The sequence below is a fragment of the Camelina sativa genome, chromosome 1 (assembly GCF_030686135.1).
Source record: "Camelina sativa cultivar CO46 ecotype springtype chromosome 1, ASM3068613v1".
NCBI classification, from domain to species: Eukaryota; Viridiplantae; Streptophyta; class Magnoliopsida; order Brassicales; family Brassicaceae; genus Camelina; species Camelina sativa.
Genome location: NC_141880.1, coordinates 7,930,999 through 7,956,737, shown reverse-complemented (window position 1 = coordinate 7,956,737; position 25,739 = coordinate 7,930,999). Strand labels below are relative to the sequence as shown.

Below are 25,739 nucleotides of genomic sequence, written 5' to 3'. Positions count from 1 at the left end.
TGATTAGACAAGTTGTCTGCCCACTCTAGCTTTATCTACACAAGTCCTTTAAAAGTCTATAGAACTTAAACACGTATACCCTGCCAGTCTTTCCATACTTGCTACAGTGGGGTGTCAATCAATCAAGCCTCTGTTTCGTGTTTACAGAGCAAACACTGTCATTACCACCAAAGTCAAACGATAAAACCCATTGTGGGCCACCACATACAACTTCCCTGTTGTGTTCACACCAATATATTCCACCACTGCTGCTTGTATGTTATTATTCACCTAATGGGGCAGTATAGCTACTCTCAACCATCTTCTTCATCCGCATCCTCTCACAATGAGGCCGTCTACGGCACGTCTCCGTCCTCTAATTTTGATTCATCCGCAACTTCAATCTTTTCTCGTCGTTATGGAGATCCAACATACGGCCTCCCTAGGAAGTGCATTTGTGGTAGTCATCTAAAAATTGGCACCAGATTCGAAGAGCCAGGTATTGGGCGTATGTTCTACGAGTGTAAGAGAAGTGGGGTAAGTCCTTTACACTTCAGATCATCTCTTATTATATCATCTCCTTACACTTCACTACCCTAACCAACATCATCCTTTAATTCTCATAGACTAGAGGTGGTCATTTCAGCAAGAAGGGGAACGATGACCAAATGATGCGGTACCTCACCTATACCGAAGAAGGGGAACGATGTGACCCCCGTACTGTGTTGAAGCGTCTTAACGCAACTGATGAACAAATCCATAACCTTCAGGAGATTGTCGTTGATTTAGGCGCCGACTATACTGATTTGCGGGGATTTGTGAAGGAATTCCAACCCCCTCAACCACCCCCAAGAAATTAACACTTTAAGTTTGCTGTTATCTTGTCTACTATTCTCGCACTCATCTCTTTCATCGTCGCAATTGGCACGTCCATCAACTACTACCGCGGGTGATTTATGTATGACGTTCCGATGGACTACCCACCCGTTTGTAGTAAAATTTTTATTATGTCCACCAATCTTTTATAATGTCTATCTACTGTTTGTTATGTTCATATTCAGTTTAATTCCTCTGGCGTGCGTTTGTTTTACTTGATCTCTGCTTTCAAGACTCAATATACTGTTTTTGTTTCAACCCTATCTTTTGTGATTGTTCATTAACTTCTGTCTCTCTATAAAATACACTGATGGACAATATGCACCTTTTTTTAAGTGATAGACCTTTTACTATTTCTGTCTACCCATGTTTAAAAGATTCCATTTTCCTCAGTTGCAGTTTTAAAAGCACATTAAACCTAACTATTGGCCTCCACCTTTTCCAAAATACTACGACAATATTATAAGAAGAGAAGAACATGTATTTTACATCAATGGAGGTTATAGGGTTCCTCATTTCGTACACATCCAACAAACAACAAAAACAAATCACGAAAAATGTTTACCAAGAGTAGACATTACCCCCAATTTGTTGTCTACCATACTTTATGGGCAGACAACTCCAAAAGCCACACGAGTTTCTGGTCCTTTCCTTCATATTATATGACAACAGGAGTCCCAATGTCTCTTCCTCATTTCTTGCATATCCAAAAAACACAAAAAACCTTTCACGATATATGTCTACCATGAGTAGACACAGGAACTTATGTTCCTTGTATTCATATTAGCTGAGAACAGGTTTTCCTGTTATGTCCCACCCGGAAGCATCTTCCACACTTGCTAGGTGTCTTTCGCTTCTTCCGCTAATAACAATAAAATACCAGTATTAGGTCACTTATACATTCATACATATTGAGATATCACTGCAAAAAAACTCTACAGACCTACTTTATGTTTTTCCCCCTGCGAAGGTATCCTTTTTTTCTTCGGCCTCCTACCCCCTCGTTTTGTTTTTGGTGCCTCAGCAGCTTCTTCATGTACAGCCTCTAGGATGTCGATGTCCCTTTCTTTTGGCAAGGGCATTATGACTTCTTCATACTTTTTCCTCCACGGACCAACAAAGTAGCATTCATCAATCAGAGAATATATATCGATTTGAAGTACTCCACGGGCAGCCAAAGCGTGACAATAGGGCACCTTAAGAACATCAAACACCCGACAAGTGCATGTTTTTTTCTCCAAGCCCATTGTAAAAACGATACCTCTACCATCATTAACTTGATAAATCCACTGACTAGCTGATAGAACACGACAGTCGACAACATCTTTCAGGTGATCTATCAGGATTTCTTCTATTTCCGGTGTGCATCTGGTTTTTGCTTTATTTGCCTTTGTCCTCCGGCAATAAAACCACCTCATCAACATTGCCCTGATAAACTCGACCATAGACACAATAGGGTAATCTACAGCAGTTTGCATCGCTGCATTCAATGACTCTGAGATGTTGCTACTCATTATGTTGCAACGATCTCCGGGGAAGTGGGAGAGTGTCCAATGTGGCAGTCCAATCTCTGTGAGATACGTAATGCAAGCTGGTTTCCGATTTTCTATTTCCCTCCACCAATACCGGAAATCTCCTACTGTGTATGCCCTCACAGCTTTAGATACCACAGTTGCCAAACCTTCACAATGAAAATTGTGCTTCACGTTTCTAAATAGATGGACAGAACATGCCCCATGCTGGACCATTGGATACACCCTACGTAATGCTGCATATATTGATGCATGTCTGTCTGAGACGAAAACTAGGGCTTCATCATCTGGTACAAACTACTTTAGATTCTCAAAGAACCACACCCATCCCCCTTCATTTTCCCCATCGACTACGCCAAATGCCAATGGGAAAATTTGCATATTACCATCTTGTCCACTAGCTGCAACCAAGCACCCTTTATACTTCCCTTTCATTGCTGTGCCATCTATTACAATGACCTTCCTCAAATATTGATATCCTGCAATGGAAGCTCCCAATGCAAAAAACAGATACTTGAACAAAGCTTTCCCTTTCTTGTCCACCGATTTGTGCATTGGAGTAATGGTCCCTGGGTTAGTTGACTTCAGTAGGTGTAAATATGTAGACAGGAACCGATAACTCTCCTCCTCGTTTCCTCGCGCCGCTGCAATTGCGAGCTCTTTAGCGTTCCATGCCTTCGTGTAAGAAATTGGTACGTGTAATTCAGATAAAACAATATCAGGGAGCTCGCACGCTCTTGGTCCCTTCTTGCCATTTGCAACTTTTGCCTGTAAGAGATCTGCCAATATTTTCGCCGTCGCTTTCTCTCCATACTTCGACCTGGCACCCACATCACATGTATGCTTCAATGTCAATGTCTTTGTCTCCAAGTTTTCAGAATTTGCATGGGTTGTTGCATATATTCTCCACCCGCAGTTCTTGTCTACGCAACTGGCTATAACTCTTCCTAGATCTGATTTCGAAATCCAAAAACTGAACAACCTAGTCATTGCATACAATGATAGCATCTTATGCATCTCTTTTTTGTTTGCAAATATACGTCCAACATACAATGCATCGGTTGCCATTTTCAGATCCATGTTCCTTTCTTCGTTGGGAGCTCCCCGGACATTGTCATGCACGGGAGGAGCATCATTGATAAGGTGAGGATCGTTTGCTCTTATAACTGCTTTGTTGCTACGCATACACGACATCTGTTTGTTTCCTCCCTCGACCATGACCAATCCATCATCCATTTCATCTGCTACTCTGCCAATAGGCCCCAACGTTTGTTCTGTCACGTTGTCTCGCACTGGTGGTGCATCCTCCAATATTGATGGATTGTATGGCACTACCGCTAGCCCTCGGTTATCATCACCTACAACGTCCTCCTCAGGTAACTGATCGTCTAGCTCTATGCGAAGTCCAAAACCAATGGGTTCCATTGGCCTCTCCACAATCCCATTATACGGATCCCAATCAAGCGGGTACTCCCTGTTAATCCGTTCACTCCACTCGTCAAAATTATAGTCGGGCTCATCGTCTACCCTATCTGCTCCACCCTCCCCCTCTCCTCCAATTACAGTGTCTGACCTTACATTTCCGTCTGCCACAATTTCCGCTCTTGTGGCAGCCACCTCTACACTATCAACTGCTGTTATAGAACTGATTTTCATCTTCTCATGTAAAGTGGAAGACTCGTTCGGGTTCCCGTTATGTTTACACCCGATGGACATAATAACTTCACGCCCTGTAGACACCATGTTCTCTACTGTTTTTTGTCCACACATGATAGACATTTCATGTTGTCCTTCATCAGGATCAAACCCAACATTATCTGGCTCATCGTCTACCCTCTCTGATCCACCCTCCCCCTCTCCTCCGATTACACTATCAACTGTTGTAATAGAGCTGACCTTCATCTTTTTTCTAGGATGACCATGCTTTTCCAATCCTTTCCTCTTCACATTCTTCCCACCTAAGTGGACCATCATCTCGCACCCCTTCTCTCGTACCTTCTGTAGTCGGTGGCCTTCTTCAACATTCCTCAAATACTCTATAAAAACTTCGTCTTCCTCATCGTCCAAATTTACACCTTCCCCAGCAAGCCTCATAATTCCATGCACATTGCTCTGCTCATGTAAAATGGACAAAATGTTCGGCTTTTCGTTATGTTTACCCCCGATTGACAGACTATCTTCGGGCCCTGAAGACAATATTGTTCTCTACTGTTTTTTTGTCCACACTTGATAGACATTTCATGTTGTCCTTCATCAGTATCAACCCCAATATTGTTCTCTTCTTCCATGGACAACCTATTTTGTCCTCCTCCTAAATACATCCCCTTAGCTTTGTCTAACAAAACGTACAAATACAGGCCCTCACCCTCTTCATTCTTTGCTTTAAACTGCTCAAACTCAACTTCACTACCTACTGAAACAGGGGGCATCTTACCTTGTGTGAACGCATTGTTTCTCCTGGGTGCCAGAAGCTTAACTCTATATTGCTTTCTTCAGGTTTTAACCCCAACAGCTCTACTATCTTCTCCTTCACCACGTCCAAAGTTGTCTCCCTCCCGATAGACAAAAATCTGGCCATTTGCCCATGACGGACAACAAACTTCCACACCCCCATTTCAGTACATGACCACTCACCCACAAGTAGGCATGTCCTCCCGTCCATCTGCATCATCAACATTTAACACATTTAAGACTCACACCAACATTGTCTCCTACCAAGAACATTCTCTCGCAGACCAAAATAAATGCAATGTCAAAGTACATGTTTCATTGTATTAAATGTAGAGACATACCTCCACTTCGACCACCACAATTTACTCTTCCTTCGTCGAGAATCTCTTTCTTCAGATCTGTTTTTTCTTACCCACACCCAAAGCCTTCATTAACTTTAATTAATCCTTTTTTTAGCCCATAAACAACCGATTGACCAAACGGCGCTGCCATTAATGCATGTCCAATCGCCATTAATAGCGAGAAAAACTTCAAATGTTTTTCGCTTTCCATTCTCGCGCCCAGAGAATTATCTATTGCTAAAGCTAAAGTTACTTTCGTCATCTTACATCTCTCCCTTTAATCGAAAATGGCATTCTTCATAAGAAAATGGAAAAGTGGCATTCTTAACAATTTTTTTGAGGAAAGTGGCATATCTCGCCAAATTCCCTTTAATCAATCTATAAACATACAAAATGAACTTGTAAAAAAATGTGGTAGAAGCAAATAAAATGTGAATCAGCTTAAACTTAAAAGAACTAACACCAAGGTAAGCTACCTTCAACTGTCTTTCCTTTATTGCAGAGAACATTTCCTCTTCTCTCTTTAGCATTTCCAACAGATCAATGTAAGCTCTATAGACCAAGAACAAGAAAGAGTTGGCAAAGAGATCGCAGAACAATGTAAGGGCTTGCCATTAGCAGCAACATTTATCGCAACTCATCTCCAATCCAAGCCAGATCTCAGTGAATGGGAAGTTGTATCAAGCAATTTCTTACACTACACTACCGATGTCCTTGAAGTTCTAAGGCGGAGCTATGATTCTCTCCCTTGTCACCTTAAGCGATGTTTTGCATTCTGCTCCATATTCCCAACGGGTTACGAGGTTGATAGGAAGAACTTGGTGCTTCTATGGATGGCAGTTGACCTCTTATACCAACCCGGGATCGGGAGCAACCAAAGATTGGAAGACATTGGTAACAAGTACCTCGATGATTTAGTTGCTAGATCTTTTCTCCAGTCAGTGGACTCTAAGAAAAGGTTTACAATGCACGATCTCATGAATGATTTAGCTAAAACTGTTGCAGTAGATTTTTGCTACAGACTGGAAGATGAGAGTTTAGTGCAGCAGATACCAAAGAGGGTCCGACATATATCCTTTCACATGCTTGTATAGCTCAGGAGGTGGTAATCTAATAGCGTCAAGCATTTTGGTCTTTCCATGTTTCTTTGCTAAAGCTTCAATAGCAATGCATGTAGCCTGTACAGCTTCCTGGTAAAAATTTGAAAAAATGTCACACATTCAGTACCTAATCTAGATCTTTCAAAATTGTCATAACCACAATTGAAAAATCGAAATACCTGTCCAAGTTTAACAGCTTGGAGCAGCATCTCCTCAGGAAGAAATTACTGTATCCCTACAATCCCAGATTTTGCAATGAGCAAGGGCTGAGTCAAGATAAAGCAGAACAAGATGAAATGTGCAAATGTTGCAAACTCAGGTAAAGATTAGAGTTGGCACCTCTATTGTTAAAATTGCAGTGTCTGTTCCAGATAGAAACAAATCTAGTTGTGATTCTTCCATCTCCTTCACGGTTGGATTGACGATAAATTCGCCTCCAATAAGACCAACCCGAACTCCTGCAACCGCTTTTGCATTTGGTACTTCTGAAAGAGCTCTGCGGTATTCATTCAGTACAAAACCATGTCAACGTCCCCAAGATACAAAAAACTTCACTCATATGAGAACGGAAACTAGATGACCCTACATACACAGCAATTCCAGCAGATGTAACAGCTAAAGCATCAGGTGCGTGGAATCCATCGTAGCTCAAAACCTGAATCAAGGAAACGAATACAATCATCATATACATGTTTAAGTAATTATAAAGATGCAAGTCATTTCATGAAAAAAGTACAATAGTAGTAGGCACACAACACAACAAATGCCATCTTACAGAGACAAAAGAAAGCGCATGTCAAAAGGTATTCTGTTTCAACCAAAGAGAGGCAAAACAGATAACATGAGTAAAGACCAACAGATGAGGAAGACATCAAAAGAGACAATCCTAACTTCCCAAACAACCCCATCCAAAAAGTACTTCAATAGTTTTAAAAAGAAGGCCTACAAAGAAATCCATGGAGAAGGACCTTACCCAGGATAATATCTGAGTTTCATTGTAGAAACCTTTGGGCATAGTGGGGCGTATAGGTCTATCGATCAACCTACAAATCAGAACCTGCATAAACATCAAATGTTTAGAACATGTTAAGAAAGATGGAGAAATAAAAGTAACCCAACAACATTGTTTAGCATAAGTAAGTACCTCATGATCTTTGGTTCTCCCTTCTCGCTTGAAAAATCCACCACTGTACCATAAAAAGTTCCATCATCATTTAGGCTATGATCTAGTTTTCTTGTAGCAAGAGGCTCCAAAATAGCAAAGGATTGAAAAAACGTGTACCTAGTTCGACCTACAGCTGAGAAACGCTCCTGATAGTGAACATAAAGGGGAAGCAAAATCTGATGGGAACATCAGCAAGACAAACGGTTGTGTAGACAATCTACAATGAAAAAGTGAACATTAGTAAAAATTAGATGTGAAACACCCATCACAGCTACCTCATATAACAGACTAAGTTAGAGAATAAACAAGTAAATAGACACGCTAAATTCGAAGACGAAGAAGCACACTTACAGTTTCTCCATCTGTCACCGTTACAGCAGAGCTTGCCTGTCTCCCCATAAGACCAGTCTCTACTAAAATCTGGATAGTAAAGAAACTAACAAAGGTCAGGACATACATCCTTAAAGCTTCTCTCTACTATAGAAGATAAGGAACTCAAATCCTAGGCGCAAAACATGCTCATTAACCACACCAATTAAACCAAGTCTATCACTTTACAAAACAAATCATCTCCCAAAACCAAAGTTCAAAGCAAAAGACTACAGCTTTAATAAATAAAATTGCTTGAAGCTTCTCTCTACTACTATAAAAGATAAGGGAGACTCAAATCCTAGGCGCAAAACATGCTCATTATAACCACACCAAGTCTATCATACAAATCATCTCCGAATCCAAAGTTCAAAGCTTTTATGAATAAAATTACCTCTCTATTGCCGAAGGGGATTTGGACAGAAACGTGGTTAGGAAAAGGCAAAGCCCCATCGCCGACAGAGTCAGCTTCTTCGGTAGCATCTGGTCTAACTAGAGCTCTGACACTGAATTTAGAGAAGAGAAGAGAGACCATGAGTAAGTAGTAATGTTCTAACTAGAGCTCTAACTACTTACTTCCTAGACCAGACTACTTACTTCCTGTACAATGACCATGAGGAAGTAAGTAGTCATTGTTTTGCCTTTCTGAATCTTCTCTTATATTGCTTTGGAGAAATTACGGTTGGTGCTTCATTCTTTCTGAATCTTCTATTATTCTTTGGTGCTGCAAACAAGTTTGAATAACAGAAGAACAATTGTATTTGTATATATGAAGCCTAACACACAATTTTAAAATAACCAAATCTTTGGAAAGTGGTCTCAAAAGCCTGTGGAGAAGAGAGAAAGAGAGAGAACCTGGTAGGCCAAGAAATCACACTTGTTCATAGCTAGGGTCCTTTTTAAGTAAAAAAGAAAAAAGAGCTAGGTCATGTTTTCTTTTGCTGTTTCGATCACTCGCTCTTTAATCTGAAGACTGTATTGGTATAATTACCTCATTGATCCCAAATCTAGGGGCAAAGTAGCGGCTACAGAAATCAAATGTAGAACCTGGAGAAGCAGCGGCAGTCACCGTCATTCCTTCACAAGGGCATTTCGATATCTCATCTAGTCTTGGCTGCAACTCAACGACTGACTCCCAAGATGAAAGCACAACCTGCAATGAATCTGAGAGTTAGCTCAATGGGCGCCATAGCGAGAGTAGAAAGACATATACTGAAAATATATGTATATATTACGATACGAGGATGTCTTTCTCTCTGTGGCTTTAACAGAAGAACAATTGCTTCTTGAACATGAAACTCATTCAATGTAAGAAACATACAACCGATCATTCAAACTAAAAAGACATGAGTATGTATGATTACTAAGCAGAACAACTAGGAAGTTAATCTTAGCCTGCTTCGATCTATCTATACTCAAACCTCAATTATAAGCGTTTATTTATCCAACAAAATCCTTCTAAGATTGTTAACTCTTTTCCCACATATGTACAATTCCATTCATCGATCAAACTAAGATAGGAACCCAAAATCACCAACATAAAAGAAGGAGATACGAACCTCGTAACAAAGTTAACTTCAAACCAATCAAGGTTCGGATACAAATTCTTAGCCTTGTCAACGCATATCTTCGCTCCTCGTTAGATTCCACTGTGGTTATATTTCTCTACTAGAGAGCAAATCAGAGAAACAAACAAGATTCTCTGTAAACATTCCCAAACAAAATTCAGAGGTTCTTCTTCTTCTTCTTCTTCTTCTTCTTCTTCTTCTTCTTCTTCTTCTTCACTTTCTTCATCTTCATCATCACTCCTTCCCATCCTTTTAACAGGCCAATCAACATCAGAAATAATTTTTTTTTTATCAAAGAACATCAGAAACAATCTATACTTCTAAATTATAGCTAAGTCAATGAAAATAGATATTTCTAAGTACGCTGTTATCAATCCCAAATCAATGCAGAACTCTAGAATGAACTAATCATAAATGGAAAAAGAGATAGATATATATCGCCAGGTTGTGTTAGTAATTGGCTGGGGAAACTTTGAAAAGGCATTGAGCTTCTTTTCAACATACTCGAACTCAGATACTAAGCTATGGAAATTCCAGTTAGGCTCAGGATCAATACTAATCCCATCAACGTTCTTTGGACAAGGAGGTTCCAAAACTACTCCCCTGCAGAAAGAAAAATTTACATAAAACAACAAGCAACCAATTGTTGACAAACCACTTATGGGAAGCATCATGGAGCTCCTCTGCAATTAAGAGAAAGAGAGAGAGAGAGACAAAGACAAAAAAAACTTATCTCACATAGTCACATACATGTCGGCATTTCTTCAGCTAGCGCCGGTGACCGGTCTTCACTTCCAATAGCAATTTGCGTCATTCCTTGACAAGTTCGCATAGACCTTTACTCACGATAACTTAAGATTCATCAGATTCATTTAGAAATCGAGTAAAACTGAAACTTGGTGGAAGGAGACAAAAAGAAATTTCGGACTATCCGCATCCCCCGCGGTCATGAGCGGACAAAATCCGTTTGACCCGCAAACCAAAGGGGTTGAGTCCGCGAGACTCGCCAATTTTTGGGCATGAAATTAAAGGCCCAAGCCCGATCCTCTATGATACTTAACGGGCCATGCCCGCGGGCTTTAGGCCCAATTGATACCTCTATGTGTGTGAGAGAGAGTTTTCCAGGCGTCGCGGTTTCCGGTTTTGAACCAAACCAGTTTTTTAATTACCCAATTGATATTTGCAGAACCAAATAGTCTATACCGAATATTTAGGTCTGATTTAAATTCTTGATAATTTGGATTACAAGATGTCTTAAAACACTAATATTTTTATGACTAATAATAATAATACATTGAAATTTAGTATCTCTACTACATTCCTATTATTATTTGTAAAGTCATTTATCTAATAAACTTTTGTTTTGTAAGAAATTACAAGATTATGCCATTGGAGTTATGACCAAAAAATTGATTCTCATTAAGGGTAACAACGAAATTTCCCACCCCCCTAAACGGATAAACACGCGGGTCTGTATGACCCGTTTTATTATCTCGGATCTTTAGAACTAATCATGACCGTTCAATTCATCTCTATCCTAACCGTAGATTTAAAACCTATTCGTTTACTTATTTCGTTGGGCCATGCGGCCCATATTCGTCTCCCAAACGGTTTTAGTGCTTATCACATCTACCAGTAACCATATTTGTTAGAGATATTTCTATATAAAATCCCGCATTCTGTGTGAAATTACCATTAAGTCAATTCCACAAATATCCTAAATCTACCATTAAAAAATTAGTTAGATAAAAAATCCCGCATTCTTTGTGAATTTATTATTATCAAGAAATACTATCATTAAATAAATTCTATAAATATTTAAACCGACTATGATAGTTACCATATATTCTTAAAAACGAGTAAAAAACAAGATTACCATCTAATATCCTTAATAGCATTAAATTTAAACAATATATATGGTAACCGATATTCTCTCAAAAGTTAGAATATACCTTAAACTCTTTTATTATAGAGATCTTTATTCCTTTTGATATTATCGTATCATTAAACCAATACCACCTTAATTATCGGTGTGAATATTTGATACCCTATCGTAAACATTATATAAGAACATACTCATTTTACCTATAATTACATTTTCATACACAACCATAGCTTTACAAACTAAAATGTTAGTCTCACCTCTCCTGATTACCCCTCTAAAGTCACTCAGGCCCTATAGAGTCAACTGGCTTATACAAGTCAAGATTTTGTATCTGTAGAGGCATTACAATATCAAAATCGGAGAAACCATTGAAATGTTTTTAGTAGATTCTGCGGTTAGTAATCAAAAATATTATAATGTACCCCCTCATATATTTTTTACATTTTCTAATATTTATATATTAAATATAGGGTGACAAGATAGCTGCCACTATCAAAAAGGACCAGATCATGCCCTTTGAAGGGAAACTCAAAGAAGGGAGTTGGATCCTAATTTCAACTTTTAATTTATCTCTAACTTATGGTGCTATCAAGCTATCTGAATTGAAATGGAAGATTTTGTTCACATCCAGAACAATTGTTAACCCTTCTGATAACATATCTGATGATATGTTTCTTTCATTAGCATCTTATGATGTCGTGCTTGTCGGGAAGCAAAAAGAAACGCAGCTGTTCGGTACGTTTATCATATTATTTTCAATAGTGATATTCCTACTTTATTGTTCTAAACTAACCAAAATTTTTTATCTCAGATTTCTTTGGTCAAGTTGTAGATTGTGGTGAAATTAAAGAAATAACTTCAACTAACAAACCAACTACCAAAATCGACTTCCACTTGCGAAATGCTGAGTAGGGTTTTTTTTTAGCTAACACATGTTTTTCATTTTTTTAACCTGGCAAATATTGCAAAACAACTTCTAATTAGTTTTTGTATATTATTTCTTAAAATAGGGATACACGTGTTTTGTGTACTCTCTGGGGTATTTGCTCTCAAATAATAAGTAAAGCTTGCCACGAGTGTACCGATGGTATTGTTTTCTGCTTAATAAGGTTTGCTAAAGTCAATTTCTACAACGGTATGTATTTTCCAACCATCCAATATATTTACATTTTCTAGCATTATATTCTATTGTATTTTAAATGAACAACCATTTTACAGATGTCTAGAGTGTTCAAAATCAATGGGACTGGTCACAAGTTATAGTCAATCCAGTAATTCCTGAAGTTGAAGAAATAAAACATCTGTCAGTTTCGTCTTAAGACATATATTTGTTCATATATACTATTTTTTATTGTCAAAGTTCAATAATCTGTTTCCCTCTAATCTTAGGCTTTCCAATGATGGCTTGCAATTGACGATCGTGGATTCATTGCAAAAGAAGATGTTTTGGGAAAAACCTAAAAAGGAAGAATTAGAAGAATACCCAGTGAAAACTATCCAAGAAGTTCTTCATGCCTTTGAGGTATGAAGTCGCTACACAATCCTTTATCCATTGTATTATTATTAATTTCAATAAGTTAACATGTGTTAACATTCTTTATAGGTAGGGATGTGTCGCACTGTCTGTACAGTATTGGAAGTCGACAGAGACTATGCTTGGGTCTACATGGCGTGTAAGAAATGTAACAAAAAGACTATTGTTGAGCAAGGCATTAAGTTGGAAGATGAAAAGCAAAAACCATCACCAAAGTTTTTTTGTGAGTATTGCAAAGAGTATACAAAAAATGTCTCTCCCAAGTAAGTTTCGTACACAAATAATCACTAATTTATTTGTATAATCTCATTATATATTATGAATATAATACTAACAAAAAATTTAAAATACGAACATTAAAATTTTTAAAGGTTTTGGATTGTTTTGAAAATCAAAGACACAACTGGAGAATCCAAATGTATGGTGTTTGACAGCTTCGCTGCCGAAATGGTTGGAACACAATCTTCAAAACTCTTTAACAATAGATACGAGTTGGTAATTATACATGTTTATATACGTACATTTTTTTATAATGCTTTTTTCCAACATTATAATTGTATTTCTCATTTAGTCATAAACAATCACTTTACATATATCTACAATAGCTAGAGGATCCTGAATCTATCCCTCCTGAAGTTAAAGCTTTAGAAGGGCAGACATTCGAGTTTCTTCTTTCTATCGAGCCGAAACATATTAGGGGTCACTCCACCACTTACAATGTGGCTGCATTGTGCTATAGCGGGAAAAATTTCGAAATCGAGACAGTCCCTTCAGACACATATGTAGATGCTTCTTCAATGTTATCTGGTGGTCAGGTATCTATATTTTTGTATTATGAATCTCGGCTTTCAACGACTACGTAACATGTATACATGGGATTCTTATGGTCGTATTTGTGTCAAGGTTCTTCGGAAATGGCGGAAAACAGATGAAGAAGATGACTGTATTGAAATGATTTTTTATGATATCTTTGTAAGTCAAAGTATTCTGTGTTTATTATATTTCAGTTATTTTAATAAACATTGTACATTTCACTCTGTTCTTATTTTTTGTTATTCCTTTTATATATCCACAATGAACATGGTGATAAAATCATTGCAACCATTCCAAATCACTTGATCCATTATTACACGGATTATATAGAAGAAGATACTTGGAAAATCATAACAACTTTTCAAGTTGTCAACAACACAAGGTTTATCAGTTTGCCCAATGTTAGTCTTCGCTTACTATTCAAGGAAGAAACTAGAGTTGAATACACGGAAGCAAGGTCCTCCAATCAGTTCATTGACTGTGTTTCATGGGATACATTTTTTGATGGTTATCATGCCGACATAAACAATTGCTTAGGTATTAACATATCTATACTATTATTTCTATACTTGATTGGATTGATTTTCTAAACATCATTATTGACCAACTAATATGTTAACTTGCAGAAATTATGGGTCGAATAGTCCGCGTGCAGCCTATTAGGTATCTCGAAGAAGCATCATCAATACAATTTAATGGGATGGACAGGGTCATATGTTTTTATCTTATTAATGAAAAGTAAATCTCTAAATTAACAACTTTTTAAATAGAAAATCATGTATATAGATATATAGATACTATTTAGAATTTGATATTTACTCAAATATATTATTTTGTAGCGACGAAGAGATTCATTGTTTAGCTTACAATGAACATGCTGACTATTTTAGACACAACTTTGTTCGAAGCTTCACAATTCCTATTATTGGTGTACTGCGTTTCTGGAAGCCTAAGTATTCTGCAAATGGTAAATTTTCTGACTCCATTATGGCAATTTATTTTACCAATAATTTATTCCTTCATGAAATATACAAATTGTAAGTGACAAAATCGAACTTGAGAGTGTTCCTGGAATGTCTACTATTCTAATTGATCCACCGTATATGGAAGTCTATGATTTTAGAAACAGGTATCCCCTTAATATGAATATATTTTTAAGTTTAATATTAGTTATATTTATTGCTAATAATTGTATTTCCTTTTTTACAGAATATCTTTCAACAGAGATTCTGATGATGACAACAATGACTTTTAAGAATGACAATATTAAGAAATCAGACCATTAGAGAGATACTTGCGAAGTTTCAATACAAAATTCTAAACAATTTTTAAATTTTTTCTCTTTTGAAATTGCCTGTTGGTTCCTTTATATTTAAGCACGCTATGGTTTATTTTTGAAAATTAGGAGAGTTTGTTATTATATTAAAAATCAAAGATATCGTGTTATTTTCTATTTTACCCAAATACAAACAAATTAAATGAATCTCAATAACTGTATTTTCAGTAACATTTGTTGTATATTTTTCCAATGTTAAATATACATTTTACATACAGAAAGACTATAATTAATTTTAAATTAGTTTTAAATATTCCCCAAAAATAGGTTCTAACATATTTACTATGTTATTTGTATAGGAAACAACTATGGTTACGTATTTAGTTTGTTTATATTTAATTATACTTTGCGATTTATTTCTTAATAGGTATCAACTACTCTGTTTATTTGGATGTTAAGATTTACTTATACTTCGAGATTTCGGTAATATAATATTGTACAAAATATTTTTCGAACCATAAAAATTAAGATTTATTTTATTATTATTTATTATCACATTAACCCTAAATGAATGACTTATATAAACCCAAACAGAAACAATGAATAAAACCATCACTGTTTATGCCAAACCTTACCCAAAAAAAATGAAAGACATACAAGATCCACTGCTTCTAGATTGGTTTGATCTAAACCAATACTCAGCTGTAGCAAGAGAACTCACTTTTTCGGATATAGCTGAGTTCTTTACTTGGTATTCGGAAGAAAAATGTTGGATCAGAAGGATAAGGGCAGTATCAAATACTAGGACATGTTATACTCCAATTAAGTTTGATGGCCATGTTCACTTGCAACTTTTTTTCCGTTTTATCAAAGGACCAAGATGTGATGAAGATTAAAGATTGGAGGGTCTATGAATCTTACAAGCAAGCGTGTTTGGCTAGAGAAATACTAGAAGAATAATTTCTTAATATTTTCAAAGATTTTATCAAATTTTACTTTCAGTTTGTTATCTATGTTTTAATTTTAGTCAGTTTAATTTACCTATCATTATTCCTATATTTATAAATTCTTTGTGAAAACAGATTAAAATAATCGATTTAAACTGATATCAGTTATATAATTCTGAAATTGATCAGAATTATACATCACAATATCTTCCTATGGTAAAATTTTTTAAAAAAATCTCAATATCTATTATGGAATACAATTTAATAGTCCAAGTAATGTTAATGCAAGAGAATATACCATTATCAAATTATTTAATTACTAATTTTTCCTCTTACAACTAGGGTTATGGATGTAAAAATTTACACTATCCAAATATATCTTAACACTATTAAATACATAAAATTAACTCTGAGCTGTTAATTGTTTTATCCCCTAAACTTTAGTCTTTAATTATATATATTTTCTATAATTTGAGAAACATATATATATGATTTGATTGCGATCTTAATCAGATCTTCTAAAAAAAATTCAAAAAATTTACTTACCAAAACATAAGATATTATAAAATACTCGAAATCAATTAAAATTATTTAAAAATATTACTGTCCCAACTTTTGATAACAAGAAGTGAAAGATCTCTTCATATCTTTATAAAGATACTAATAACACCTTTCAGTTTCCCATCACCCTTCAAACACTTTTGGAAAAAAAAATTTAGATCAAAAAAAAAAAAAACCATGTCTTCCACACCAATTTCTGCTTTGCATCCGGGAAGAACAGATTGGAGGATTCACGCCAAGGTCTTGAGCACTTGGTTTACCCAGGATTTCTTTACCAAAAGGGTCTTGCTGTTGGTTGATGAACAGGTAAAAAAATTAGATTCGGTAGTTTTATTGTTTACACTCATACTATAGCAGATTAATAATGCATGTAGTGATTTTTAAAAATATCTGACACAATTTATTTTGGTACATGCAAGGGTAACACTATTGAAGCAACTATTATCCACACACCAGTGATGAAAGAAATTCCAAAGTACATATACGATGGAGAAGGTATTCGATATCCAATTTTAATGTCATCAAACCAACACTCTAGGATCGAAACACAACACATAGTTACCACATCAAAACTTCGGAGGAAACTGAAATGATCATTCTCGCCGATTTGAGTCCCAATCATTTCTTTCGTTTCAAATACTTTGAAGACATTAAAAACGGAAGATCGATTGATGGCTCATCTTTTGGTTAGTCTATTAACTTACAAATTTGTTTACATGGGTAGAATAACGTCACTAATATTGATTTTATCGTTTATTACGTTTTAGATGTCCTTGGAAGTGCAAGTGCCGAAAATGGGATAGCCGACGACTATGATGAAGTTATCTTCACTCTCTTGAATGGCAGGTAAAAAATTTGTGACATCTTTGGATTAGTCTAAAGTGTAAATAACTTAGTATATACTTAAATCATAATAATAAATTATATTATATTCTTAAAACATAGGAATCAAACTATGAAGTGTTGTGCTAAGAGGGATTATGCTTCATATTTCATGCATTATTGGAGACTCAAAGGATGTCATCTTACATATAAAACCGATTCTGTGTTTTGTGTTTTACGATTCTGGAAAATTGGTGTGTGTGAAGGTAAACCGGTTTTTCCTTATGGTTTGTTATAAGATTGAATTTATTACAAAATTGAATATATGTTTTTGTTTTGTAGGTGCACCATGCATTGTCAATTGTAATGGCTCCTCAAGACTATCGAGTCAACCAAATATTGAGGGTTTGGAAAATCACAAAGCCAAGTAAGATTTACAATTTTACAATTATATTTTTTCACTTAATACAAATTTCTTACATTGAAATTTATCTGCAGTTCTGAATTTGCTGCCCGCCATTATTTAAAGTATGTCATGGCACATGAAGAGGATGTTTGAGGAAGATATGCTATAAGGGGATCAAGGACGAATATCATTTTCAATGTTTTGGTTTATGCATCTATCTTTTTAAATCCTAGAACTTTAATGAACATTTGTCATTGTCTAACAATTTGCTTAATATGTGGAATGCTACTATGTTGTTTAATTATTTATATTAATTATATTATTATGGCTTAATAGTAGGGATTTTAAAAAATTTACTTATTTAAATATTGTTGAATTGTTAAAATTAATTGTTCTATGTCACAAAAAAAAATGTTTTAAGACATATTATCAACTATTGTCTACAATTGATTGAAGACTTTTCAATTAGAACATACAAATTTATGTAAGTTGATGAATAAACTTATATTCTAAAGTGATGACAAAACTTGACCAGGATTAATAATTGTATATAGAACAAATATATTTACTAATCGGCTACAGTAAATATGAACGAAGTGATACATCTGAGAAGTAATGATAACTACTTACTTGAACTATAACACTCAATGAATAAAATGATGAAGACTACAAGTAGCTGCAGTTTGGCAGATGTCTATCAAATGAGGAACATCACTTTGTAAATTTTTTTTTTGAAGGCATATTTCTGTTTCTATCTATGTCATGTTATATTAATTGTTTACAATTGTTTGTTATAAATTTATTTATTTTGTTCATATTTTAAAAAAAATAATAATTAATTAATTTAAATAATTTGTAAAGTAACAATTTATATTATTGTTATGTGCGTTATTTAAGGGAGGTTTTAGAACTAATTTGAATTTAAACCAATGCATGGTGGTCTTCAATTTAAATAGCAATAAAAAATGACACACTTCCAAAGAAGAAATACTTGATTCTCTACATTTTTACCATTCCAATAAGATAAAGTCAGAACTTTTTAGGCCTCACTCACATCAAACATGCATTTTCCGGTTTAAAAATAGCATTTCTCAGTTTTCTCTCCAAAGCTCAAATACCCTTACCACTCATCTTCCATCTTCTTTCTTTTATTCAAGTAATAGAACAAAAAAAATAATAACATGGTTGCATATATAGAGGAATTGAATCAGACAAAGGAGAAATTGAGTATTGCAGTGAAAATACTCCGGTTGTGGACACCCCATATTATATTGAGACAACCGATTTTTAAATGTTTGATTTTGGCGGATGAGAAGGTAATTTAAAATTTCAATTTTATTTTCTGCATGTTAAGTCTTTATTAAATTTTATATCACTTCTTTTTTTCATTTTTGATGTAGGGTAAAAGAATCGATGCTAAAATCCCAGCTCGAGTTTACTTCGATCAATTCAAAGACATATTGGACCAAGGACAGTGGTTCCTTATTTATAGGTTCGAAGTTAAGGAAAGCCATGAAGCTTCAAGGAACTCCAATAATCCATTTGAAATATTGATAACACGCAATACACAGATCAGCCCAATACCTCCTCGGTGTTCAAACAATTTTTTTCATTTAACAGATGGAACAAAGTTTCAAAATGTTACACCGGATGAGAGAAGCTGTTGTGTTGGTAAATTATTAAACCCTATAATTCTTTTCAATTTGAAAAATGAAAAGAGTTTATTGTTTGTTGTTCTTTTCCCTATTTTTTTTTTGTAGATTTTTGTGGAAAGGTCGTTGAGTGGGAGTACGTCGTTTTATTAGTTTTCTTGATTATGAAGGTGGATACAATGGTCAGAAACATGTTCTTCCTTTTACTGTTGAAGACATTGAGTAAGTAATGTAACTAATTTTAAAATTTATGTTGATAAATAAGTCTTTTATTGCCCAATTTAAAATAACATCATTTGAGAAATAAAGGCAGTTTATTGATTTTACAATTTTTTTCCTGTTAAGTGGCAAGAAGATTAATTGTATTGCAGTAGGTGAAACCTGTTTGGAATTTGTTTATAAATGGGAAAGAATAGTTGCGAACCCGACTTATGAAAGTGACAAATAATGTGTATGCTAATGTTTTGGAGAAGCTCTTTCTTTGAAGGTATTATCCTCTTAATCAAATCTTATTATAAAAAAACTTTTTATAAATGTTCAAATAGAATATTTTACCTAAGTTTTCATTGTTTAGGTGCTCATTGTCTAATGTCTCAATTAAGATGTTCATATATCTTTCTTGGTGACGAAGTCGAAGAATTTACTAGAGATCCCGCACTGTAAGTTCATAGAATGTTGTTTGAATAATTCAATGTTTATTCATATGTGATCTAATTATAACAGTTTTATCTTTATTTGCAGAGTTTATTTTTATGAGACATCATATGATCAAGATTATGAGGGGACAGAAGAAGAAGAGAGTGATTCAACTTAGTAGTGCTACCGGCAAAATATCCTACCTTTTAGCCTGTTTCGTAATCTTTCACTTTTTTTTTATTAGTATGTTCAATAAGTTGTTGTAATTCTGAACCTTTGATTGTGGAGAATATGGTATAGTATCGTCAAGTACTATTTTTGATATCATAAATTATCTTTATTTGAAGTTCAATTTTAAGTTTAAAACTATCTTTAATTTAGATTATGGTTAAAGTAAAAGCACTATTGTCGAATATTTTATTTAATACTAAAAAGAAAAGATTTTGTATATATTCTCAGGTATATTTGAGAATATTTACTGTTACACAATTTATTTCTAATAAGACAATGTATCCAAATATATTCCTTCCATAAATAAAGCATTGTGATTATAATATCTTTATAACAGATACCGCATCAAGAGCTACTTAATAAAATCATGAACTAGGTGTTTCTACCATTTGTTTTGTGGTTGACGATGAAGAAGAGAAAACATTCCGACGAAAATCGTGTTCCAGGCAAACCAGGAGAACCAAAAAACCGTAAACTCTTTACTGATAATCAAGTACAAAGTCCAGTTATTGTCTCAAATACGCCACAATCTTCAGTCAATATTAATTCCGTTTTTGGTAGAGTTCTGAATGATATTTCTAATCGGCCATCTTCTCACCAACATTCCTCTCCAATTACAAGAAACACAGTTTCTGGTATTCTTCAATTTATTTTATTTTTTCTAAATATAATTCAATTCATTTCCAGAAACTAATAACTTCGTTTTTAATTTTGTCAATTAGGTGTTGATTATAGTACACCATCTTCTACCTTTGAAAACCAAGGCATATTGAACAAGGAAAACCAATCCCATATTTTAAATGGTAATTAGGTTAAATAAATTTATTATTAATCATCTAATTAATTTACAAGAAGTAATTAACCTACAAGAAGTAATTTTATAACTTCTTTATATCAGGTAATAAGCCCACTCTCAAGAAAAGTCCTGCAAACCACTTTTTTAAACCCACATTTAGTCACTCATATAATGAAAGAGCTACAAGTTCAACAAATAGAAAAGGAGCATCGACTATATCAGGTATATTAATCTAACATATATCTCTAACTATTTATATTATCTTAATTTTAACATTAATTTTATATTAACTTTATAACTTATAGACCAAGTGCAGCCAAATTACTCGAGTAATCGTGGAAAGAATACAAGATTCAATTCTACACCTACAAATTTTACAAATATACCAGGAAATACTATCACAAACTCAACTCAGGATGAGTTCAGTATAGAGACCACTATTACTAAAGGTACGGTTATGTTTAGCAAACATCTTATATTTAAGCATAAGTACATTGTGGATATTATTTAATTTAATTTCCCATTAATACACAGAGAGATTGTCCACTCAAGCATCCAAAATAACATTTTTAGAAGGAAGGTTTCTGAAGTCTCAAAAATGAGAAATTTAGATGAAGAAGAAGACGACCAATATGAGCAAGTGGACTCAGATAGCGGTATAATTTAAATTTAATTAAATTTAAACTATGATATTTAGTATGCATTTATTAATGAAAAATACACTGCTATCATTTTGTAGATATTGAAGAAGAATATGATGATCAAGTGTTTTACTGTAGTAGTCAAGGAGAAGACAATTCATCATCATCTGAATATGCTTCCGATGTTGAAAATGTTGTTGAAAAATTTACACCACGAGTGTCATCTTTTAATGCAACTAAACATCGTTACAATATTCTCACCGAGTTTGAGGCAAGTTTAAAAAAAGTATTCGGAATGGCAACTTTAAGTACAAAGAATACAGTTAATTTATGGGCAGGTATTATTTTTAACTTAATTTTTTTAATGGATTTATAAACAAAAATTGTTGTCAATGATGGAATATTACTTATGGACAGGATATCAAGATGATGGTGATCCTGATTATAGTTGTGCTCATTGTGATGCAATATTTTGGTATGGAGAGAGGATGAACAGAAGAAGAAGAACTAATAACCCAGTCTACAACGGATGTTGTATGCATGGACAAATTGTTCTACCTATGCTAAAAGAGTCGCCAGAGATGTTATGGAATTTACTAACAAATGAAGATGATTTGTCACGTCACTTTCAAGAGAACACTAGACCTTACAACATGCTTTTCTTATTTACATCTTTGGGTGGGAGGGTAGACCGGTCTGTAAAAAAAGGACGTGGTCCATCAATGTTTGTGTTGCAAGGTGAAAACTATCATTTGATGGGATCTTTAAAACCAAAGCCTGGTGATTATGCAAAGTTTCAACAGCTTTATATTGTCGACACTCAAAATGAAGTCCAAAATAGAGTGAATGTTATGAGGTTAGTTCCATAATTGACTTTTTATAATTTGGATAATATGTATTTAATCTGTATTAGGAGATTTACGATAATTTTGTTTTAACAAATTTCAGCAAAGAAGACCGTGTATCGAATAAGGATGGGAAGAAAAAATTCAGGCCAGACCTTGTGGAGAGCTTCATTAAATTGCTTGACGACGTTAATCCTCATGTACAAGCTTTTAGAATGGCTAGAGAGAGATTTGATATGGAGAAAGAAGAAACAAACTTCCATATGAGGATTATCTCGAGTCGCAAGACTGATGGTATGGAATACAACATCCCTACAGCCTCTGAAGTAGCTGCACTGATTCCCGGAGATATTGATGGCAATATGGATAAACGAGATATTGTTCTTCAAAAAAGGAGCGGAAAATTACTAAGAATTCATGAATGTCATGTCGCATATCTAGCCCTACAATATCCTTTGCTGTTTCCCAGAGGAGAAGATGGCTACAGACTTGGTATTAAGAAGACAAAGATAACAAGAGGCAGGAAACCAAAGAATCAGACAAAGAATAAGGAATCAAAGAAAAAGAGTCAGAAGGATGTAAGTATGAAACAGTGGTTTGCGTATAGGCTTCAAGAAAGGAAAAATGAAAAGCACACCCTTCTAAGATCAAAGCGACTACTACAACAGTTTATTGTTGATGCTTATACCATGATCGAAACAAATAGGCTCCGGTATTTAAAAAAAAAAAACCAAAAAAAACTTCGAAGGACATTCAAGGAAGATTTGAGGAAAGCATCAGAAGCTGGAGACGACAACCTAAGCAATCAAGGAGACTCCATCATGCTACCTGCTTCTTTTACTGGGGGACCAATGTATATGAGGCAGAGCTACCTTGATGCAATGGCTACATGTAAGAAGTTTGTGTTTCAAGACCTCTTTATTACATTCACATGCAATCCTAAATGGCCTGAAATTGTAAGATTTGTCAATGAGAGGAAGCTAAAGACTGAAGATAGGCCAGACACCATTTGCAAAATATTCAAGCTCAAGCTTGAAAATCTTATGGATGACATCACAAGAAAACATATTTTTGGGAAAACAGTTTCAGGTTTAAATTATTTACCTTCATCATTTTTTTATAAATGATATATCATTCTTTTTTAACACTAGATATATATATATTAAAATTATTCATATGATTGTGCAGCTATGTAGACAGTAGAGTTTTAAAAGAGGGGTCTTCCGCATGCTCATATTATCATCTGGATGGATCCCAAATGCAAGTTCCCTACTGCAGACGAAATTGACAAGTTGATTTCTGCTGAAATTCTAGACAAGGAAAAAGATCCAGAACTCTACAATATAATATCAGAATGTATGATTCATGGTCCATGTGGTAGTGTTAACCCATCATCTCCTTGCATGGAAGAAGGTAGTTGTTCAATACTTTACCCAAAACAGAATGTTAACATCACCAGCATTGACAAGGAAGGTTATCCGGTTTATAGAAGAAGCAAGGATGGGCGTTTTATCGAGAAGAATGGTTTCAAATGTGATAACCGATATGTTGTCCCTTACAATCGGACTTTGTCGCTTAAATATCATGCTCATATAAATGTGGAGTGGTGCAACCAAACAGGTTCAGTGAAGTACTTATTTAAGTATGTTCACAAAGGTAATGATCGAGTTGGTGTCATTGTGGAACCTAATATAAAAAAAGTTCCTGAGGAAGGTCACAAGAATCGCCAAAATGATAACACTCCATCATCGAAAGATGAAATACAAGATTACTTTGATGGCAGGTAAACAAATAGTTGTTTAAAATTTCACTTTCTGTGGACATTATTCATTTTAAATCATCTTTTTTAACCCTTTTCAGATATGTATCTGCATGTGAAGCTATGTGGAGGATTTTAGCTTACCAAATACATTATAGGCAAACCGCTGTTATGCCACTCACTTTCCATGAGGAAGGCAAACAACCTATTTATTACCGAGAAGGTGAGTCTGCACAGAATGTCAAGGATCGTGACTCTCTTGATGAATCTCAGTTCCTTGCCTTATTTGAACTTAATAAGCGTGATGAAGAAGCTAGACAGTTATTATACGAAGAAATACCAAGCAAGTTTATTTGGGATGGGAAGGAGAAAAACAAAAACATTTGCTATAGGGAGAATTAACTACGTTCCTCCGACCATAGATGATGCATATCATTTGAGGATACTTCTCAATTTCGTTAGAGGTCCTACCAGTTTTGACCATATTAAAACTGTGAATGGTGTCGTACACAAAACGTATCGTGAAGCATGTTACGCTCTTGGGTTGTTAGATGATGACAAAGAATATATTGAAGGTATAAAAGAAGCACATTTCATGTGTTCTCCAAAGTTCGTTCGTAAAATGTTTGTCAGGATGCTTCTCGCAGTTGTTTTAAGTACTCCTCATATTGTATGGGAAGAAACTTAGGAGATGTTATCTGAAGACATATTAAGGCGGAAAAGAGTAGAATTGAAGCGACCAGGTTCATTACATTTTCTATCTTATTAAGTTAATTTGCTTTTTTTTTGTTTTTAAATGTTAGATGTAGTATATAAATTAAAAAAAAAAAACTTATTTTGCAGAGCTTACATTGACTGGTGAAGAAAGGAAAATATTTTGTCTACAAGAGATAAACAAACAATTGAGAAGAAATGGTTCTTCGCTCGAGTCTTTTAAAACTCTGCCCCAGCTTAAGAATGAGAATATTCCTGTTTTAAACCAGTTAATAGTTGATGAACGAAGATTCATCAATCAAACTGATTTAAAAAAAGAAGCATCTGGAGTGGTTAAATATGCTGATGGAAGAGCAAAAGAAGATATATGATGAGTTCATAGACTCTGTTTTCAAAGATAAAGGTGGATATTTTTCTTATATGGTTTTGGTGGAACTGGTAAAACATTCTTTTGGAAAATTTTATCTGCAGCTGTAAGGATCAGGGGAGAAATAGTGTTGAATACTGCATCTAGCGGTATAGCCTCTCTTTTGTTAGAAGGTGGCAGAACAGCTCATTCAAGGTTTGGCATTCCTTTAGAAGTTCATGAAACGTCAATGTGCAGAATGTCAAGGTCTTCTGATCTAGGTGAATTAGTCCAAGAAGCGAAGTTGATAATTTGGGACGAAGCTCCAATGATGAGTAAATACTGCTTTGAGACTTTGGATAGAAGTTTGAAAGATATAATGCGTGATCCCGAAGAAAAACCTTTTGGGGGTAAGATCATTATGTATGGTGGTGATTTCCGTTATTGTTGGTGCTGGTCAAGAGCAAATAGTTAACTCCTCGCTCAACTCATCT

The 25,739-nt window shown here is 34.9% G+C and overlaps 4 protein-coding genes and 1 pseudogene across 37 annotated transcripts; 3 read left to right on the top strand and 2 right to left on the bottom strand.

The window, feature by feature from the left end:
• Positions 1 to 1,478: 1,478 nt before the first annotated feature.
• Positions 1,479 to 3,428, bottom strand: LOC147949651 (uncharacterized). Its single transcript, XM_087453963.1, has 2 exons — positions 1,803 to 3,428; positions 1,479 to 1,717 (listed from the first exon to the last, which is right to left on the bottom strand). The coding sequence occupies exons 1-2, from the start codon at positions 2,601 to 2,603 to the stop codon at positions 1,634 to 1,636; spliced, it is 885 nt and encodes a 294-aa protein (XP_087310089.1). The 5' UTR covers positions 2,604 to 3,428; the 3' UTR covers positions 1,479 to 1,633.
• Positions 3,429 to 5,455: 2,027 nt separating this feature from the next.
• Positions 5,456 to 10,350, bottom strand: LOC104783760 (polyribonucleotide nucleotidyltransferase 1, chloroplastic). Of its 34 annotated transcripts, none has more exons than XR_015559460.1 (16): positions 10,120 to 10,296; positions 9,886 to 9,984; positions 9,373 to 9,630; positions 8,805 to 8,966; positions 8,669 to 8,708; positions 8,411 to 8,537; positions 8,208 to 8,319; positions 7,796 to 7,864; positions 7,562 to 7,661; positions 7,424 to 7,466; positions 7,253 to 7,336; positions 6,866 to 6,934; positions 6,619 to 6,775; positions 6,459 to 6,514; positions 6,233 to 6,369; positions 5,456 to 6,127 (listed from the first exon to the last, which is right to left on the bottom strand). XR_015559460.1 is itself a non-coding variant. In XM_087453836.1 (15 exons), the coding sequence occupies exons 11-15, from the start codon at positions 7,292 to 7,294 to the stop codon at positions 6,330 to 6,332; spliced, it is 360 nt and encodes a 119-aa protein (XP_087309962.1). In that variant the 5' UTR covers positions 7,295 to 7,336; positions 7,424 to 7,466; positions 7,562 to 7,661; positions 7,796 to 7,864; positions 8,208 to 8,319; positions 8,411 to 8,537; positions 8,669 to 8,708; positions 8,805 to 8,966; positions 9,373 to 9,630; positions 9,886 to 9,984; positions 10,132 to 10,310; the 3' UTR covers positions 5,456 to 6,329. The 34 variants fall into 33 exon arrangements, 25 of the variants coding, with proteins under 25 accessions (XP_087309962.1, XP_087310046.1, XP_087309959.1 ...); XR_015559449.1 differs by having other exon boundaries at positions 6,870 to 6,934; XR_015559450.1 differs by having other exon boundaries at positions 6,870 to 6,934; positions 10,132 to 10,271.
• On the top strand, positions 5,467 to 6,273 carry LOC147949650 (putative disease resistance protein At3g14460 pseudogene; annotated as a pseudogene).
• Positions 10,351 to 11,775: 1,425 nt separating the features above from the next.
• On the top strand, positions 11,776 to 14,899 carry LOC147949649 (uncharacterized). The gene is made up of 8 exons (XM_087509860.1): positions 11,776 to 12,001; positions 12,078 to 12,174; positions 12,656 to 12,788; positions 12,870 to 13,063; positions 13,172 to 13,295; positions 13,406 to 13,615; positions 13,704 to 13,782; positions 14,823 to 14,899. The coding sequence occupies exons 1-8, from the start codon at positions 11,776 to 11,778 to the stop codon at positions 14,897 to 14,899; spliced, it is 1,140 nt and encodes a 379-aa protein (XP_087365986.1).
• Positions 14,900 to 20,550: 5,651 nt separating this feature from the next.
• On the top strand, positions 20,551 to 25,720 carry LOC147949648 (uncharacterized). Its single transcript, XM_087509857.1, has 11 exons — positions 20,551 to 20,779; positions 20,867 to 20,947; positions 21,043 to 21,162; positions 21,246 to 21,389; positions 21,680 to 21,919; positions 21,999 to 22,437; positions 22,530 to 23,004; positions 23,692 to 24,209; positions 24,287 to 24,532; positions 24,648 to 24,760; positions 25,371 to 25,720. Exons 1-11 carry the CDS (start codon positions 20,551 to 20,553, stop codon positions 25,718 to 25,720), a joined length of 2,955 nt encoding a protein of 984 aa, XP_087365983.1.
• Positions 25,721 to 25,739: the final 19 nt, after the last annotated feature.

What these genes read in the sequence shown, in the direction of transcription:
- LOC147949648 (XM_087509857.1), top strand. Translation starts at nt 20,551, where the DNA reads ATGAAGAAGAGAAAACATTCCGACGAAAATCGTGTTCCAGGCAAACCA. An exon ending in CCAATCCCATATTTTAAATG is followed by an intron (nt 20,948 to 21,042) that starts GTAATTAGGTTA and finishes TCTTTATATCAG; the next exon opens with GTAATAAGCCCACTCTCAAG. An exon ending in TACGAAGAAATACCAAGCAA is followed by an intron (nt 24,533 to 24,647) that starts GTTTATTTGGGA and finishes CAATTTCGTTAG; the next exon opens with AGGTCCTACCAGTTTTGACC.
- LOC104783760 (XM_087453853.1), bottom strand. Translation starts at nt 7,294, where the DNA reads ATGCCCAAAGGTTTCTACAATGAAACTCAGATATTATCCTGG. An exon ending in CTGCAATTTTAACAATAGAG is followed by an intron (nt 6,515 to 6,618) that starts GTGCCAACTCTA and finishes CTGGGATTGTAG; the next exon opens with GGATACAGTAATTTCTTCCT. An exon ending in AAGCTGTTAAACTTGGACAG is followed by an intron (nt 6,370 to 6,458) that starts GTATTTCGATTT and finishes AATTTTTACCAG; the next exon opens with GAAGCTGTACAGGCTACATG.
- LOC147949649 (XM_087509860.1), top strand. Translation starts at nt 11,776, where the DNA reads ATGCCCTTTGAAGGGAAACTCAAAGAAGGGAGTTGGATCCTAATTTCA. An exon ending in TTCCACTTGCGAAATGCTGA is followed by an intron (nt 12,175 to 12,655) that starts GTAGGGTTTTTT and finishes CTCTAATCTTAG; the next exon opens with GCTTTCCAATGATGGCTTGC. An exon ending in ACAAAAAATGTCTCTCCCAA is followed by an intron (nt 13,064 to 13,171) that starts GTAAGTTTCGTA and finishes AAATTTTTAAAG; the next exon opens with GTTTTGGATTGTTTTGAAAA.
- LOC147949651 (XM_087453963.1), bottom strand. Translation starts at nt 2,603, where the DNA reads ATGGTCCAGCATGGGGCATGTTCTGTCCATCTATTTAGAAACGTGAAG. An exon ending in CGCAGGGGGAAAAACATAAA is followed by an intron (nt 1,718 to 1,802) that starts GTAGGTCTGTAG and finishes TATTGTTATTAG; the next exon opens with CGGAAGAAGCGAAAGACACC.